Source organism: Salminus brasiliensis, chromosome 10, assembly GCF_030463535.1.
Source record: "Salminus brasiliensis chromosome 10, fSalBra1.hap2, whole genome shotgun sequence".
NCBI lineage: Eukaryota > Metazoa > Chordata > Actinopteri > Characiformes > Bryconidae > Salminus > Salminus brasiliensis.
In genome coordinates this window covers 41,008,854-41,025,425 of record NC_132887.1, presented here as the reverse complement: position 1 = coordinate 41,025,425, position 16,572 = coordinate 41,008,854, and the positions used below count along the sequence as shown (strand labels likewise).

The window sequence follows — 16,572 nt, the reverse complement described above, 5'->3', positions numbered from 1 at the left end:
AGAAAGCAGAAATAGGTCAGAGATTTTAAAACCCGGCAACTTGGTGTTATCTGATTGTGTTTCTGAGAGGGTTTAACCTCATGCATCCTCCTTATCTGGTGTTTGGCAGGGTGTTTTATTCACCCACTAATTTATTTTATGCTAAATCTCTCACCCGCTGTCTCAGCTCTGTTTTAATGCAGGCAAAAGTTTAGTGGTCCAACACTGTATACAGGGTTTAAATATACTATGATAAATATTAAAATATATGGATTTCTATGTAAACTGGAGGTTGAATGAAATTCCACTCTGCTCTGGATTCAATCAAGGCTGGAAAAACCAAAGAGGAACTCTGAAGACTATAAAGACTGTGGAAAATGACTTATATATATATATATATATAAATATATATATACATATATTACTAATATTCAATATACATAGAATTCATGTGAAACTGGACATTTTCCTGGAAAGAGTTGATCTACATGGGTTCAGAAGGTTCCCACTGCTCATGAGCACCTCTAGTTTTAGAACACTGGAACAATAGGCTGGTATATAACTGTACATACTGTTCTCATATACATAAAATATGGAACATATATTTTGGATTGGTCTGTAAATAAATAAATAAATACATACATACATATATGTATATGTGTATGTGTATGTGTATGTGTGTGTGTGTGAGTGTGTGTGTGTGTGTGTTAATGTCAGAAGAATGGACAGTTTGTGGCATATATGTCCTATATTTTATGTGAAATATCTGCAAAAAATTTATTTGCATATTTGTAACAAAAGTATATTTGTTTCTGCAGATATTCAACTGAAAGATCCCTATAATGTTTAAAAATTTCCAGTTTCACATGAATTCTATGTATGTTGCCCCTCAGCACATACCTCTCCAATTTGCACACACACACACACACACACACACACACACACATAGGCTAAAAGTCATGCTAGACAATAGGTTTGAGTACCAAAGTATATAACCATAAATATAAAGAGGGAAAGATCACAGAGATCCAACTCTCCTCCTGGAAAGAGTTGATCTACATGGGTTCAGAAGGTTCCCACTGCTAATGAGCACCTCTAGTTCTAGAGCACTGGAACAATAGGTTACACTTTATACGGTTATATTAGACCTGAGACTCGGAGAAGTGCTTTCCATGTTTAAGCTGATCCAAACGTGAAGTTAACTGAGTTTCCATTACGAAAGCTGACCAAAAGGACTGGTTTGTTCCAATCCTCCCTGTGAACGGCTCTGTGAAGGTGATCAAAACAGCTTGGTGAAGTTCTCAAGAAAGCCTGACTGTACTTGTGGCCAAACAGCTGGGCTGTAGTCCGATCCAAAGTTTTACTGGTTAACTGGGAGATAATTTACTGGTTAACTGGCCAAAGCACAGAGTTCATGAGCACTTAGCACAGGCTGAACAGGGCTCATCACTGGAGAAACAGCAGGAGCTAGATCACTCAGCTGGTCGCTGATCTCCTGCAGACTCTTAGGGATCTGAGACAAAGCTTTGCGTGTTGCCCTTGCTGTTGGGTTAATGCGCTGATGAGTCGCTTGTGATTCTGGCCGAGCATTGGGCCCTGGCTACTCGCTGTGATATTCAGCTGTCTACATGAAGTCACAGTGTTCAGTCGCAACCAATAAACAGCAGGGCAAAAGGACAATTCGTTATAATGGTCAGAAAACAGGCACTGGTCAATAATGAGGAGGCAGTAGGGAGATACATGGGCAATCCGAGAATCAGAGCAGGTGTATATGTGCACAAAAACATTACAAACAGTGAGACAGTTTGGGATTGGTTGAAGGAGAGCTTGTGAAAGTGACACGAGGGCCTGTGGACTCCTGGAAGGTTTACAGGCTGGTCGGAGAGATGGGAGCTAGCGGGTGGCGTGACAAAAAGAGAGATTCCTGCGAGTTGTGGTGGTTTCTATAAAGGCAGAAATGGTCGACGACTAGCGCTTTAAATATGAAGAATACCGACCCTGCGGGATCGGGCTGTGTAGGAGGAGAATGTGTGGAACAGTTCATACTAAATGTGGAGGTCACACCTTGTAACGGCTATCTTTTACAGGAAGCTTGACTGTGAACCGTTTATCTTCTTTGTGACGAGGTAGGGTTATGTTAGATGGAGCCTGTCAAAGATGGAGAAAGATCAACACTACTCTTCATCACATCACACACTGTACTTTATATATCTCCAGTGTGAGGCAGTGTGTTTAAAAACATGACATTTACTGCATTTTAATTAAAGTGTCTTTTTATATTAATGTAATGTTCATCTGGAAACAGCATTACTGAGGTCGGGATGTTGGATGATGATCACCACCTGTCTTGTGAAATTTTGAATCAAAGGGAGGATCGTCAAATAACTCCACACCAAATGTTCCATATAAAAGGTCCCTATATTTCAAAATCAATACAAACAACATACTTAGCAGAACGCTTTCAGCTTCACAATGAGACTTGCTGTTACTCACTACTCACACTGGATCGGGAGAGCCGTCAATCCTGGTAAGAGACAGCTGTCCCAGTAAACCAACGAGCTGGACCTGCAGTTCCACTTAGCCAACTCTTCCCATAAAAGGGGGAAACCCGTCCCCTATATCTTTAACAAAATAGAACTGTGCGTGGACGAGGCGGGGGCCAACTGCTCCCACCAGGGACAGCCTTTTACTATCCCTTTTTTCCCAACCGATTTCGCAACCGTATCCTAATGAAAAACAAGTTACATAATTAATTACATAAATGTGCGTTTGCAGTATTACATAGCCTGTGACTTAAAACAGTTATAATAAGGCTGATTCAGCATATTGCCGATACATTATGACCAGCAAGCATACCTTCAATATAAGGTAAACATGGATGCATTATATCCTTATATTCGGATAACGTAGACCAAATTAGCGTGGTTCCGCAGTGCACCTGCACCACTTCATAATGCCTTTCATAGTACAAACACCCTTGCAGCCTATCCAGAGGAGTGGGCCTCTTCCTAGTGGTTACATCCCATAACTGAACAGTGAGTTGCTCATACGATACAGTGTGCACTAATTGGACGGAGTGTAATCTAAGGCGGCACCTGGGCGTCGGCAGGGCAGAATTCATTCTTCCTACACCACCCCACCTCATCATCCCCATCCAAAGTCCAAAAGTACTGGATGACCGGTTGAAGACCGACTCCAGCTGTGTGGAAGGAGCTTTCTCATTGGGCTGCAGTGAGAAAGCAGAAATAGGTCAGAGATTTTAAAAGCCGGCAACTTGGTGTTATCTGATTGTGTTTCTGAGAGGGTTTAAGCCCATGCATCCTCCTTATCTGGTGTTTGGCAGGGTGTTTTATTCACCCACTAATTTATTTTATGCTAAATCTCTCACCCGCTGTCTCAGCTCTGTTTTAATGCAGGCAAAAGTTAAGTGGTCCAACACTGTATACAGGGTTTAAATATACTATGCTAAATATTAAAATATATGGAATTATTTTATACATAACATTTCATCATGCAAAAACTTTGTATCTAAAAAAGGTAACTTTACCTTCTTACACTTTGAGTGGAAGTCAATGTAAGAAGATTTTATTCAAAGTCATTTTGGAGCATTTCCATTCATCATTACATTTTGACAAAGTATTAAGGACAACTAGCAAATACCTCAAAAAGTCAAAAATGCATTAACTGTCTCTACTGTCCGAGGAAGACTTTCTACTAGATTCTGGAGCATTGGTGTGAGGATTCAGTCACAAGAGAGTTAGTGAGGTCAGGATGTTGGATGATGATAATCATCACCCCACCTCATCATCCCCACCTCATCCCAAAAGTACTGGATGGAGCTCCTCCACCATCATTCCAGAGAACACAGCTCTTCCACTGCTACACAGCTCCTCAATGCTGGGGGGCTTTATGCCCCTCTAGTCCACACCTGGCATTAGGCAGCATGGAGACCTTAGGGGTCATGTTGATCTACTCCGGAGAGTCCTCCTCAAATCTGGACAGAAATAAGCAGTTTGCCTTCACTGCAGTGTTTCTTCTTGCGTTATCACAAGATTATGCTACCAGTATTTAGCAGATTAATAAACAAATTTAAAGATTTTAAAATATTTAAAAGTAAGATTCAAAAATACAGATTACTGTAGTTTTAGTAAAAATTCAGGTTAATTCAAAAGATTTCAGTCGGGTATTAGTCTAACCTTTAACCTCATGTGTTTGAGTAACTTACAATATTTAGCAGTTAAAGTACATTCAACTTTTTTATTTGTTAACAAAGCTAAACCTAGGACACAGAAACCATGGATACCACTAGATACCACAGAAACTCTGGACACCACTGGATACCAGGTAAACCCTGGATACCACAGAAACCCTGGATACCACAGAAACACTGGACACCACAGAAACACTGGACACATACTGTACATTTTGGGAATGCTGAGAGTTTATTGTAGTTGTAGCAGTTAGAAAGTTTAGAAATTTAGAAAGAGGATGGTGGTCTCTGGTGGTCTAGCTAATAATGCTGCTCTTTCTCTCCAACAGTGGATCAGGGAGAAAAGAATAAACATTAAAGCTAGAAATTAAAAATAAAAGCTAAAAGGGTAAAAAAAAAAAAAAACAGCACAAATAAAAATACAGTCAGGTCAGACTGAAGCGTCCAGCTGAGATGAGATGATCATCAAGGCTTTGTCCTTTTCTCCAAATCTGTAGAAAAACATCATTTAATATAATTATTACACATAAACTACAACATTATTACTGTTATGTAATTTATTCAGATCAGTAATAAATCATATTGAAGAGCCACGCCAGCTCCAGGAGGACCACTGGCCTAGAGTTTAGTTTCAGCTGGAATCAAGTCAACTCTCATACAGAACTTAGAACGATGTAGAATACCTTTAAACCACAGGGTAGACGGGTCTCGTGGCAATGCCGCACTGGTTCCTCTTGTTCCTGGACATCTTTATGTAGCCGTTATTTCCCCACTTAACTCCCCAGCTGTGAAACAGAGCACTCTTAGCGCAGCATGTTTTCAGTATGGAACATCCTTTTACTTTATTAGTTTTAGTATTTAAAGAAACTGCAGAGTGTGTTTTAGTTATGTGTAATTTAATAGATTTATTTTATTTCATGCTGATTAAACCATTAAAGATAATAACAATACACAATTTTAATAGATTTACTGAAGGAGTCGCTGTAAAACTGCAGCATTCATGGTTGAGGATATTTCATCAGTGCCAGTAATTCTGTTAAAGAGTTTTTGGAAAACATGTTTGGGGTTTTGATGGCGTGTTGGTTTACCTGTTCTTCACCAACCAGAATGGCTTTCTTCTCCTGGCTCTTCCGTAACCAACAAGCAGGACAGCGTGGGTCAGGTGTTTGTTACTGCAGCCTGGCTCGTCATACACACCTGCAGTCATTTAGGATTCCAGCTGTTAGTCAGGAAGTTCAGTCGCTATCCAATCAGTTCAGCACTTGTAGAACTGACTCAACATGGAAGCCAAAGGACCGGAGCAAACCTGACCACTCTGACTGTTCATGATGGCCAGGCCTGCTCTGCTCCACAGGATTTCTTGTTGACAGTAAAACTATCATGGATGAATAGAGAAGGTTCTGTTCCTGAGCTCACCTGACTTGTAGAGCTGGAAGGTACGTTTGGAGGTGTCTATGGATACTGAAATAGGTCCCACTTTGGCCACAGCTCTCTTCAGGGCTTTCTCATTTCCTTTGGGCAAGCACACATGACCATGGCAGGTAGCCCTAACCCTCCGTGGATTAAACCGGCATGTTCCGCCCTGGAAAAAAGACCAGAACCATCAGGAGAAACGCATGCTGTGCTTCTTTAGTTTGGGCTAATGTAGCTAACAAGCAGCATTTCTTACTACAAGAGTTTGCTAAGGACCTTCTAGACACCAGGGACCAACCACAGATGACATATTAGAGGCCTAGATAGTGAACAAGTGCTAATGTTGCTAACAGTGTATCAAACTGAATAGTCATCCAACAGCATCTTCTATTTATTTTTTCTATTTATTTATTTATTTATTTATATATTTATTTATTTTTAAAAGCACCAATGCTATTCAGAGCTGCAGCTTAACCCCCGGTTTGATGCTATTCATGGCAGTAGAATGGAATAGAGGTGTCCAGTAATCTGTGACAGACTGGGCTGTGTGGGTTCTGACTCTGTCTGAGACGTAGTCATTTATAAATATGGACAAAAGTCTATGGACAAAATTCAGGAGTCAGGAGGCTGCTACTGTTTTCAGCCACGCTACTCCACCCCCAACTGACCCTGCTTGATCAACGATGCGGCCTTTAAGCATCAGATTGGAAGATGCTGATTGGCTGAATTCATGCTGCTTTGTGCTGCTGTGAGTTTATCTATGTTACAATAACATAATGGTTGAAAAATGACATACAAAATTAACATCGTTAGCGTAGCCTCACCCTGGCCTTATAGGGGTAGGTGAAATCCGCCTCCAGGCCTTTGACGGACTTGATGTATTTAAAGGCCTTAATGGCCAAACCGCCTTTACAGCCATGGTTGTTAAATTTCCTGGAACAGTCAACCAGCTGTTGCTCGCTCAGGGAAATCAGCTTCCGTGTCTTCCGGTACATCTGACCCTCTAGCGCCCCCGTCTGCAACATAAGAAAGGTTTAAATAAGACAGGCTCCTCCAGAATCCTCTCTAACCATGTTCTAATCATCTGAAATTACATTAGAAATAGAAATGATGTTTCTTTTTATTAATTTTATAAATGATGATTAAAGACATTTCAGTTGTGTGAGATTAATTAGATTACCTCCGTCTCTCAGTGTGGATCATATGAAGATCAAATGACTTCAAAGGGTGTCCTAATTTGGGTTCTAGAACTGTACCATAGTGTAGGAGTAAAAACTACAGGTTTCGTGTAGGGTTGCTGAACTCACCGCACTGAAGGCCCAGCAGGAGCCACATTTCCCCTGGTTCTTAACATCCGTCACGTAGCCCCTGGCCCTCCAGTCCACTCTGCAGGGCAGAGGAGCAGTGTCCTCTTCCTCTGGTTGGAAAGTAGATGTACAGAGGCTCTCAGTGTCGTTGAGGGATTCCAGGCAGTTGCTGAACATGGCCTGGTACTCCTGGATGTCCTGTTGGAGAGAAAGAGATGACGATGAAAGCGCAGCTTCAGCGAAGCGCTAAAATGGTAAACAGGTAAAGGTCTTTCTCGGGTTTCTCACCATGTCTGCAAAGATGTTCATGCCAAGTCTGTAGCTTTTCAGATCCTGGTCAGCGAGCTTGTTGTGTTCAATGACCAGCTTACGATTGGCCAACCAGATCATCTTACGCTGAGCCTCTTCTTCCTCAGACTCGTAACTCTTACCTGAGAGACAAGTAAATATGGGAGATACACAGAAGCATAAGTAATTAAATGCAGCACCCCCTGCAGGTTTGGGGCCTGTTTCACTCATTTCTCACCACTTTGTTTTCATGTCTATGGAGCTGCAGACTTGTTGGATGGAGATGTAATAAATACAGTGTAAAACAGATGTGATGTAGACTTCTCACCATGCTCCACTTTCCAGCTGTCGAACTCCTGGTCCTCCACTGAGTCACTGACTGCAACAGCCGCAGCCACAAGAGCGGCGACAGCAAGCAAAACCTTCATTCTGCAAAGAGTTAAAGAGTGTGGAGGTTAAAGGAGGTGGAGGAATATTAATTACATTAAATTAGATTAATTTAATTATTAAAACTGACATCAAACAGAGCTGATTTTCCGCCAATGTTATTGTAAGAAAAGTGACCTGGAGTTAACTGAACTGAGACCCAACCAGATCCAATCAGATCCAACCATATCCAATCAGAATGAGCTGTTTTATTAATGAGTCTCAGTCTTCCAGTGAGGGATTAAGACTGAACTTTAGGAAAATGCTGAGTCCCCTTCAGCTCCATTGCTGGACATTACTTTATGGAGTAATCTGACCTTTGCTTCGTCCTGAGCTGAAGTCTGAAGTTTGTCTTATTTTTAGCATCAAGAGCAAATTTCTGAGCACTGGTACCTGTGTGTGTGTGTGTGTGTGTGTGTGTTTCAGTACTTACCTGTCTGATCTCCTGGAGTTCTGAAGCTGCCTGTGTGTCTGTCATAAAGAGTGTATGTTTATATATAAAGAAGCTCCGCCCTGTTTCTTCACTCTCACAGTCGCTCACTGTAAACAACTTTTTTTGGGCAGGGGATTTCAATTATTACCTTAGAAGGAGAAGACGCTTCCATATTTGTCTCATAGTGTCATTTACATCAGCAGTGTGGGCGAGCCAGAATGACCCACTGTTTTAGGCATGGTGCCAATAGATACTCTAGAGAGTCCTATTCTATGTGTAAGCTGTGTGTGTGTGTGAGCATTTGCACATCTTTGACCACAACGGGTGCAACAGTAGCTGAAACCATTCATCAGATGGGGCGTCCACAAACCTTTGGACATATAGTGACTACATTCAGAGCTGGTTCTTCATGTTTGTCTGGGGGTTTCTCTGTTGAAGGCCCCAGGTTCTGATATGTGTAAAAGTGGGCTTTTATTTAATTAAAAAAAACACTTCCATTAAAATAAGAACGGCTTCTGAAATATTAGCACTTCTGAGAACAGTGAGTGTGTTAACCACTGTGGACACCATCTGAACCTCTTGAGAAAGCTGTGTGAGCTGGTTTGAGTAACGTGTGGGGACCACTGGGCTGCTTTAGCAGAAGTTCGACAGAGGACAGTGACCTCTCCTTTTCACAGCATGAGGACCTGTTACTGCACAGGGTCAATTTCTCAGATCCAGATGAACTCCAGAAGACTACAGCAGTGTTCACACTGGTGCTTCACCACTGTCTATACGGTTTACTCCAAGACTAAGATCAGCCAATGACTGGGAGACCTGGCCTAAAGGCTCAGTATAGAGGTCTTCACTGAGCTCCAACCTGACAGAAGCTAAATCTGATGCTTGTGTTTCCAGACAGATCTCAGATATCTGATCACCAGCTCAGACGAATTAGTGAGATCTGATCTTGGGCAGATTGTTTCTATAGAAGATGAACAAGGTTGGGGCAAGAACTGATCCAGAGCATCCTGATAATACAGACAGACAGACAGAGAGACAGACAGAGAGACAGACAAACAGAAAGACAGACAGACAGAGAGACAGTTTCTGTTGCTGCATCACTGCAGACGTTGGTCAGCAGTCCGTTTTCAGAAGAAGAGCCACAGTGGGCAGTACGTTCTGCCCTTCTGTTTCAACAGTTCTTGTTTCTAGCTGATGTTGTCAGATCACAGTCATGCTGGTTCTCCTCCCAGTACCACCATTATAACCACCACATCTCTATTCCCCTGTGAAAAAACTTCTTCCAGTATGTAGTCATCAAATAGAGACTAGCAATGTATGAAAATGAACTACCGCTCCAAAGTTTAGGATCAAATTTCCCTCTTTTTGAAAGAAAAACACAAACAATATTCTCCATTTCACAATTAATTTAAGTATATCAGATGATTTTTAAAGAATAAAAAGTTTGTATTAAAGTTTATTTTTGTATAGAGGCTTATTTTGTATATAGTCCTATTATAAGCAATTCTCAGTCCTCTGCCTAAATCTCCTGGCATGGCCGCCAATCCAAGTTAAGGATGTTATTGGGCTTATTGGTTTTTAGGACACCCTTGCTCAATTCTGAAAAGCGTTATACTAATAAGGGAGCATAAAAGGGAGCACAACATTCTAGGTTACTTTAGTATCTGAAGCATCAGCGGTTGTTGGCTTACAGGCTCAAAATGGCCAGAGAGAACCAACTTTCTTTAGAGACCCGTCAGTCCACTGTTGTGCTAAGGAAGGAAGGCTACTCAATGCGAGATATTGCCAAGAAACTGAAAATATCTTACCATGCTGTTAACTACTCCCTTTGAAGAGTGACCCCAACTGGCTCTAACAAGGACAGAAAGAGGAGAGGGAGGCCCCGATGCACAACTGTGCAAGAAGATAAATATCTTAGAGTGTGCAGTTTGAGTTTGCTGTCTGTTGACGCCTCACAGGCCCGTCAAACACCAGTGTCAGCATCAACGGTCAAGAGACGACTCACACTGGCCAATAAAAAGAAAAGACTGTGATGGGCCAAACAGAAAAGACATTGGACACTGGACGATTGGAAGAAGGTGTTGTGGACAGATGAGTCCAAGTTTGAGGTCTTTGGATCAAACAGAAGAACATTTGTGAGGCGCAGGACCAATGAAAAGACGCATGATCAATGCTTAATGCCATCTGTTAAGCATGGTGGAGGCAGCGTGATGGTCTGGGGATGCTTTGGAGGTGGTAAAATAGGAGATTTATACAGAGTGGAAGGGATCTTAAAGAAAGAAGGCTACCACAAGATTTTGCAACACCATGCCATACCCTGTGGATAGCCTGTGGATTTCATCCTACAATAGGATAATGACCCCAAACACACCTCCAAATTGTGTCGGCAATGTTTAAGAAGTCAGCTGGAATTCTGACTGTAATAGAGTGGCCAGCACAGTCTCTGGATCTGAACCCTATTGAGCTGTTGAGGGAGCAGCTTGACCGTATGGTACGGAGGAAGACTGCATCAAGCCAATCCATGTTGTGGGAGATGCTACAGGAAGCATGGGGTGAAATCACATCAGATTACCTCAAATAGTTGACAGCTAGAATGCCAGGCTGCCAGGCTGTAATTGCTGCAAAAGGTGGCTTCTTTGATGAATAAATTGGTAAAGTAAAGTAAGTAAACATAAACCATAACAGCCATAATATTAAAACCACTGACAGGTGTGGTGAAAAACATTATCTTCATCTACAGTGACTCCTGTCAAGGGATGGATCTATGTCCAAAACATCAGCCTTGTGGGGTGTTTCGTTTCAAAAGTGGTTCAAGAAAATACAAGTACCGGTGACATGAGCACCCAAGGCTCACTGATGCTCTTGGAGGTCCCACAACACACCTTACAGGACTAAATTGCCTCATTGTCTCATCCCAAACTTCCCAACTCATTCCAGGCGTACTGGATGGAGCTCCACCATCATTCCAGAGAACACAGTTCTTCCACTGCTCCGCATGGAGCCAATTGGTTCATGATGTTGATCTGCTCCAGAGAGTCCTATTCTATTGGCAGTACTTCTCTACAGTGTCAACTTAAAGTGCAAGTTAAAGTAGCTGAATGCATTGATTAGAAGTGATTAGAATTCAGTTTTACTAAAAATCAATCAGACCTAGTTTAATTAGACACATAAGAAATCAATAACAGCAAATATTACAGCAGTTATTAAACTGGATTGTAATATTTTAATATGACATCCAGCAGGTCCAATTCTACTGCTCCTCTTATTTTCACATGTTTACTCAGTGTGAATTACACCTGCTGTTTTACATGATTATGAATTTTAAAATATTTAAAAGTATGTATCGAATATTAAAGCATCACATTGTAATGATGTACATTTCTCTGAGGTTTAGATTGATGTAATAAAATGAAAGTGATGATTAACCTGCTGGACAGTTAAAGAGACACGCAGGCTTCATTATCTGAGGATCAGTGACTGAATTCACTGCTGAGTTTCAACACGTCTAAAGAAGCTCAGGGTCTGATAGTGTTTGTTATGAAAGCTTCTCCTCACAGGTTCTCCTTATCTGCTGTTTTACAGCCTGTTTTATTCCCCTTCTTTTAATCTGACCTGATCTTTCAGGACTGAAATCCACTGGTTTAGAGCAGCTTCCTCAACCTGTTTTGGACCAGCTCAGCTCAGCCCTGGATACCATAGAAACTCTGGATACCACAGAAACCCTGGATACCACAGAAACCCTGGACACCACAGAAACCCTGGATATAACAGAAACCCTGGACACCACAGAAACCCTGGATACCACAGAAACCCTGAACACCACAGAAACCCTGGATACCACAGAAACACTGGACACATACTGTACATTTTGGGAATGCTGAGAGTTTATTGTAGGTGTAGCAGTTAGAAAGTTTAGAAGTTTAGAAAGAGGACGATGGTCTCTGGTGGTCTCTGGTGGTCCAGCTAATAATGCAGCTCTCTCTCCAACAGTGGATCAGGGAGCAAAAATAAACATTAAAGCTAGAAATTAAAAATAAAAGCTAAAAGTGCAAAGAAAAATAGCAACTGCAGACTTTTTTTATTATTTTAACTGCTGCATAAGAAAAATCTGTTCAGGTCAGACTGAAGCATCCTCCTGAGATGAGATGATCATCAGGGCTTTGTCCTTTTTTCCAAATCTGTAGAAAAACATCATTTAACACAATTATTACACTACAACATAAATATCATTATGCCATCAATCAAAGTTAAAAACTCCCATCACAAATTAGGTTTATTAGCAAAATGAACAAACTTTCAACTGTTTACAACAGACCAATAAAACTACACCGATTTAAATATCCCAACACAACTAAGAGAAAGTGTTTTTACCACATTCAGCACAGAATTCCACTTTCTCAGAATGACTCAACCCCTTTCATCATATACAAACATGATGCACAGCCAAACTTCAGCTTCTGGCAGCAGTGTTCCTGAGGAATCCTAGCCTATTCCTCATGAGCAGTGTCTTTCAGTTCACCGTAGCCACCCCAGAACCTTACAGGCCTTCTTCTGGTGGACTGTGAGGTATGCTTAGCTTGGAAGGTCTAGTGACGCCCTAAGGTTTTCTCCTAGGATCTCCTCCTAGGACTTGATCAAACCCATCTTGCCCTCAACACTCTGCAGGAAGCAAAGCAGCCCCAGAACATCACTGAGCCACTGCAATGCTTCACTGTAGGCAGGGTGTTCTTTTCAGTGTATGCTTTATTGTTCCTCCTTCAGATGTACAGCTGATCTATGGGCTTGTTCTATAGCACTTGTTGTATTAGTTGTGTTGAGATATTTCAATTGATCTTGTTTCATTGGTTTATACTAAGAGAACGACTACTGTCAAGTTTATTTCACAGCTGGAATCAAGTCAACTCTCATACAGAACTTAGAACATCCTGGATGTTCTCAAACAGACCCACATTAATGTGAATTTACTGTAGTTTCAATAGTTTAGGTGTGGAGTAACTTTTGACCACTGGGTTTAAGTCTTAATCTGATCCACAACATCACAGATTGACATCAAAGCTCTTCAGAAAGGTCTGAGAAGAACAGCTGGAACTAAACTCAACAGGTGTAGATCTCAGGTGTGGACGGGGTGGATCCACCTGTGATGAGAAATACCTTTAAACCACAGGGTAGACGGCGTATGAGGCAATGCCGCACTGGTTCCTCTTGTTCCTGGACATCTTTATGTAGCCGTTATCTCCCCACCCAACTCCCCAGCTGTGAAACAGAGCACTCTTAGCACAGCATGTTCAGAGCAATGACTCTCTTCTTTAACTGAAGACCTTTTCTAGCTTATTTTAGCTCTATTTTATGCTTCCTAACCACCAGAGGGCAGCATAGCCTGTGAATCTACATCCTCAGTGAGTGTGTTGATAGAGAACTTATACCAGCAAGGTCACTTGTGATTCCACTCACCCTCAAAGGATGTGGCCACACTGGTTCTCCAGACCCTTGTTTTGCGACACCATGTGGATTTAGCAACCTAGCTCGCTCGATGGAGCGCATTCTCAGCTCAATCAACCACTAATCATGGTTGGTGGCTGGTTGGTGGCTGGTTGGAGGGGCCATTGCAGTGTGACCACAGCCTTTAAGGGTAAGCGGTGTGCACTAGTTGTGAAGTGCAGAAGTGTGCTGGGTGTGGCTAAAAGAATGCTCAACTGTTCAGCTCATGGAGCGAAAGGTCCAGAAAAGGCTGCAGTTGCTCTAAATGGAAAGTTGCTGTTTGGGGTTTTGACGGCGTGTTGGTTTACCTGTTCTTCACCAACCAGAACCGCTTTCCTCTCCAGGCTCTGCCGTAACCAACAACCACGACAGCGTGGGTCACGCGAGTCTGACTGCAGCCTGGCTCGTCATACACACCTGCAGTCATTTAGGATTCCAGCTGTTAGTCAGGAAGTTCAGTCGCTATCCAATCAGTTCAGCACTTGTAGAACTGACTCAACATGGAAGCCAAAGGACCGGAGCAAACCTGACCACTCTGACTGTTCATGATGGCCAGGCCTGCTCTGCTCCACAGGATTTCTTGTTGATAGTAAAACTATCATGGATGAGTAGAGAAGGTTCTGTTTCTGAGCTCACCTGACTTGTAGAGCTGGAAGGTGTGTTTGGAGGTGTCTATGGCTACTGAAATAGGTCCCACTTTGGCCACAGCTTTCTTCAGGGCTACCTCGCTTCCTTTGCGCAAGCACACATGACCACGGCAGGTAGCCCTAACCCTAAATGGATTGAACCAGCACATTCCAACCTGGAGAAAAAGAGGAACCATCAACAAAAGCGGGAGAAGTTCCTTTTAATACCCTTTATTTTGGAAGAAACAATGAAGTGTCCCAATACTTTTGTCAATTTAGTGTAGCTAATACCCCACCAATTAGCATGGTAGCTAGCTGTAGGCCTAAATCATCACACACTCCCCCCAAGCCATATGCAGGTGTTCAGTAATCCAAAAGTGTCATGAACCAAATAATGTGGTTCAGTGTATGCCTTTCTGTTATCTAGAACGCAGTGTTTTGCTATATTCTTTTGTCTGTGCCTTATAGCTCCAGAGTAAAACTAAAGAAGCTAACATCAGACAATGAACATGACGACAGCATGGAGAAGGGAAAGCTGTCCATCTCAGAAGCTTCACTTAGCATTAGCGTAGCCTCACCCTGGCCTTGTACGGGTAAGTGAAGTCCGCCTCCAGGCCTTTGCTGGCCTTGATGTACTGATAGGCCCTGTGCGGCCAACCGCCTTTACAGCCATAGTTATGAAAACCCCAGGAGCAGTCGACCAGCTGTTGCCCACTCAGGGATATCAGCCTCCCCGTCTTCCGGTACATCTGACCCTCTAGCGCCCCCACCTGATAGAGACAATTACACACACACACACACATGCAAAAATACACATATAATATTATGGATTTATCTAGTACCAAGTTAACTTTCTTTAGTAACCAGTCAGTTGTACCTCCTTATATACATTATATGTCCAAATGTTTGTGGACAACCCTTCTAATGAATGCATTCAGCTGTGTTGCATTGTTGACTGAATTTGGAGAAAGAATTTGTCAGTCTTTGTTTTGTAGAGACACCTAAATTGGTCTTGTTTGATTGGTTTGTTGCAAACAGCTATCGAGGAGAAGCTACAGGTCTCGTGTAGAGCTGCTGAACTCACCGCACTGAAGGCCCAGCAGGAGCCACAGAACCCCTGGTTCTTAATATCCGTCACGTAGCCCCTGGTCCTCCAGTCCACACTGCAGGGCAGAGGAGCAGTGTCCTCTTCCTCTGGTTGGATTGTAGACGTACAGAGGGACGTGGTCTCGTTGGAGGTGTCTAGGCAGCTGCTGAACATGGCCTGGTACTCCTGGTTGTCCTGTTGGAAGAGGTCAACGGCACTGAACTCAACAAAGTGTGGCCGATGGTCTTCCTCACAAATGCTGAATATACAGTTCTTACTAGTCACTTAATATATAGTATAAATCTATAACAGACTAAGGTTTGGAAGTGTGAGGAAGTGTGTGTGTGTGTGTGTGTGTGTGTGTGTGTGTGTGTGTGTGTGTTCTCACCATGTCTGCAAAGACGTTCATGCCGAGTCTGTAGCTTTTCAGGCCCTGGTCAGCCAGCTTGTTGTGTTCAATGACGAGTTTGCGATTGGCCAACCAGGTCATCTTACGCTGAGCCTCTTCTTCCTCAGACCCATACTTCTTACCTGAGTAAAGTAAATACAGCAAATACACAGAAGCATAAGTAATTAAATGCATGTTGTATTTATTTATTTGTTTATTTAGTCAATTAGTTATTAATGTGTTTTTTTTATTTCTACATTTATTTATGTACAAATGTATTATTCTGAGGTGCACTAAACTTCAATATAAATAAAAACATAAATACAATAAATACAAATACAAATATACATTCCTTTATTTCAGCATTTCAGCACATTGTCCTCAAATAAACACACATATTTAGATTTTTACACATTTTAACACTTTATTTATGTATAATTTCAAGATTTTTTTTTATTTTATCTGTTGTCTCCCGTGTTGATTTTCTGATGTATTCATTTTTGCGTCGATGTTTCACATTTATTTATAAATGTATTTCTTTGCTTTATTATTCACTTATTGTTTGTATTTGTTGCTTACTTTGGCATGTTTTGGCCTTCAGATCAGGGAACCTTAAACACTTACTACTATTCTCTAATCTCTCATCTAATCTGCCTTTCTGTATCTGCTATTTATCTGTTTCAGTATTTGTCTGTTTAACTGTCCAACCCTGGGTGCACATCCAGCAGTGAAGTGACTAAAACCCTTACAGTCTTTGGATCATCACCACAGAACAGCAGGGTAATGGATTCAGCCATGGTTTACTGGGTTTACCTGCAGGTTTGGGGCCTGTTTCACTCATTTCTCACCACTTTGTTTTCATGTCTATGGAGCTGAAGACTTGTTGGATGGAGATGTAATAAATACAGTGTAAAAACAGATGTGATGTAGACTTCTC

General features: G+C 41.9%; 1 protein-coding gene across 1 annotated transcript in view; it reads right to left on the bottom strand.

The window, feature by feature from the left end:
* The window catches only part of LOC140563957 (uncharacterized), a 38,660-nt gene that overhangs the window by 12,162 nt on the left and 9,926 nt on the right, over positions 1 to 16,572 (bottom strand). The window contains exons 10-23 of the mRNA XM_072688913.1: positions 15,636 to 15,778; positions 15,245 to 15,442; positions 14,739 to 14,930; positions 14,171 to 14,336; positions 13,843 to 13,951; positions 13,216 to 13,309; positions 8,057 to 8,094; positions 7,526 to 7,626; positions 7,198 to 7,340; positions 6,910 to 7,107; positions 6,427 to 6,618; positions 5,606 to 5,771; positions 5,278 to 5,386; positions 4,881 to 4,974 (exon numbers count right to left, since the gene is read on the bottom strand). Coding sequence (XP_072545014.1) covers positions 4,881 to 4,974; positions 5,278 to 5,386; positions 5,606 to 5,771; positions 6,427 to 6,618; positions 6,910 to 7,107; positions 7,198 to 7,340; positions 7,526 to 7,626; positions 8,057 to 8,094; positions 13,216 to 13,309; positions 13,843 to 13,951; positions 14,171 to 14,336; positions 14,739 to 14,930; positions 15,245 to 15,442; positions 15,636 to 15,778 — 1,943 coding nt within the window. The remainder of the gene's footprint in view (positions 1 to 4,880; positions 4,975 to 5,277; positions 5,387 to 5,605; positions 5,772 to 6,426; positions 6,619 to 6,909; positions 7,108 to 7,197; positions 7,341 to 7,525; positions 7,627 to 8,056; positions 8,095 to 13,215; positions 13,310 to 13,842; positions 13,952 to 14,170; positions 14,337 to 14,738; positions 14,931 to 15,244; positions 15,443 to 15,635; positions 15,779 to 16,572) is intronic.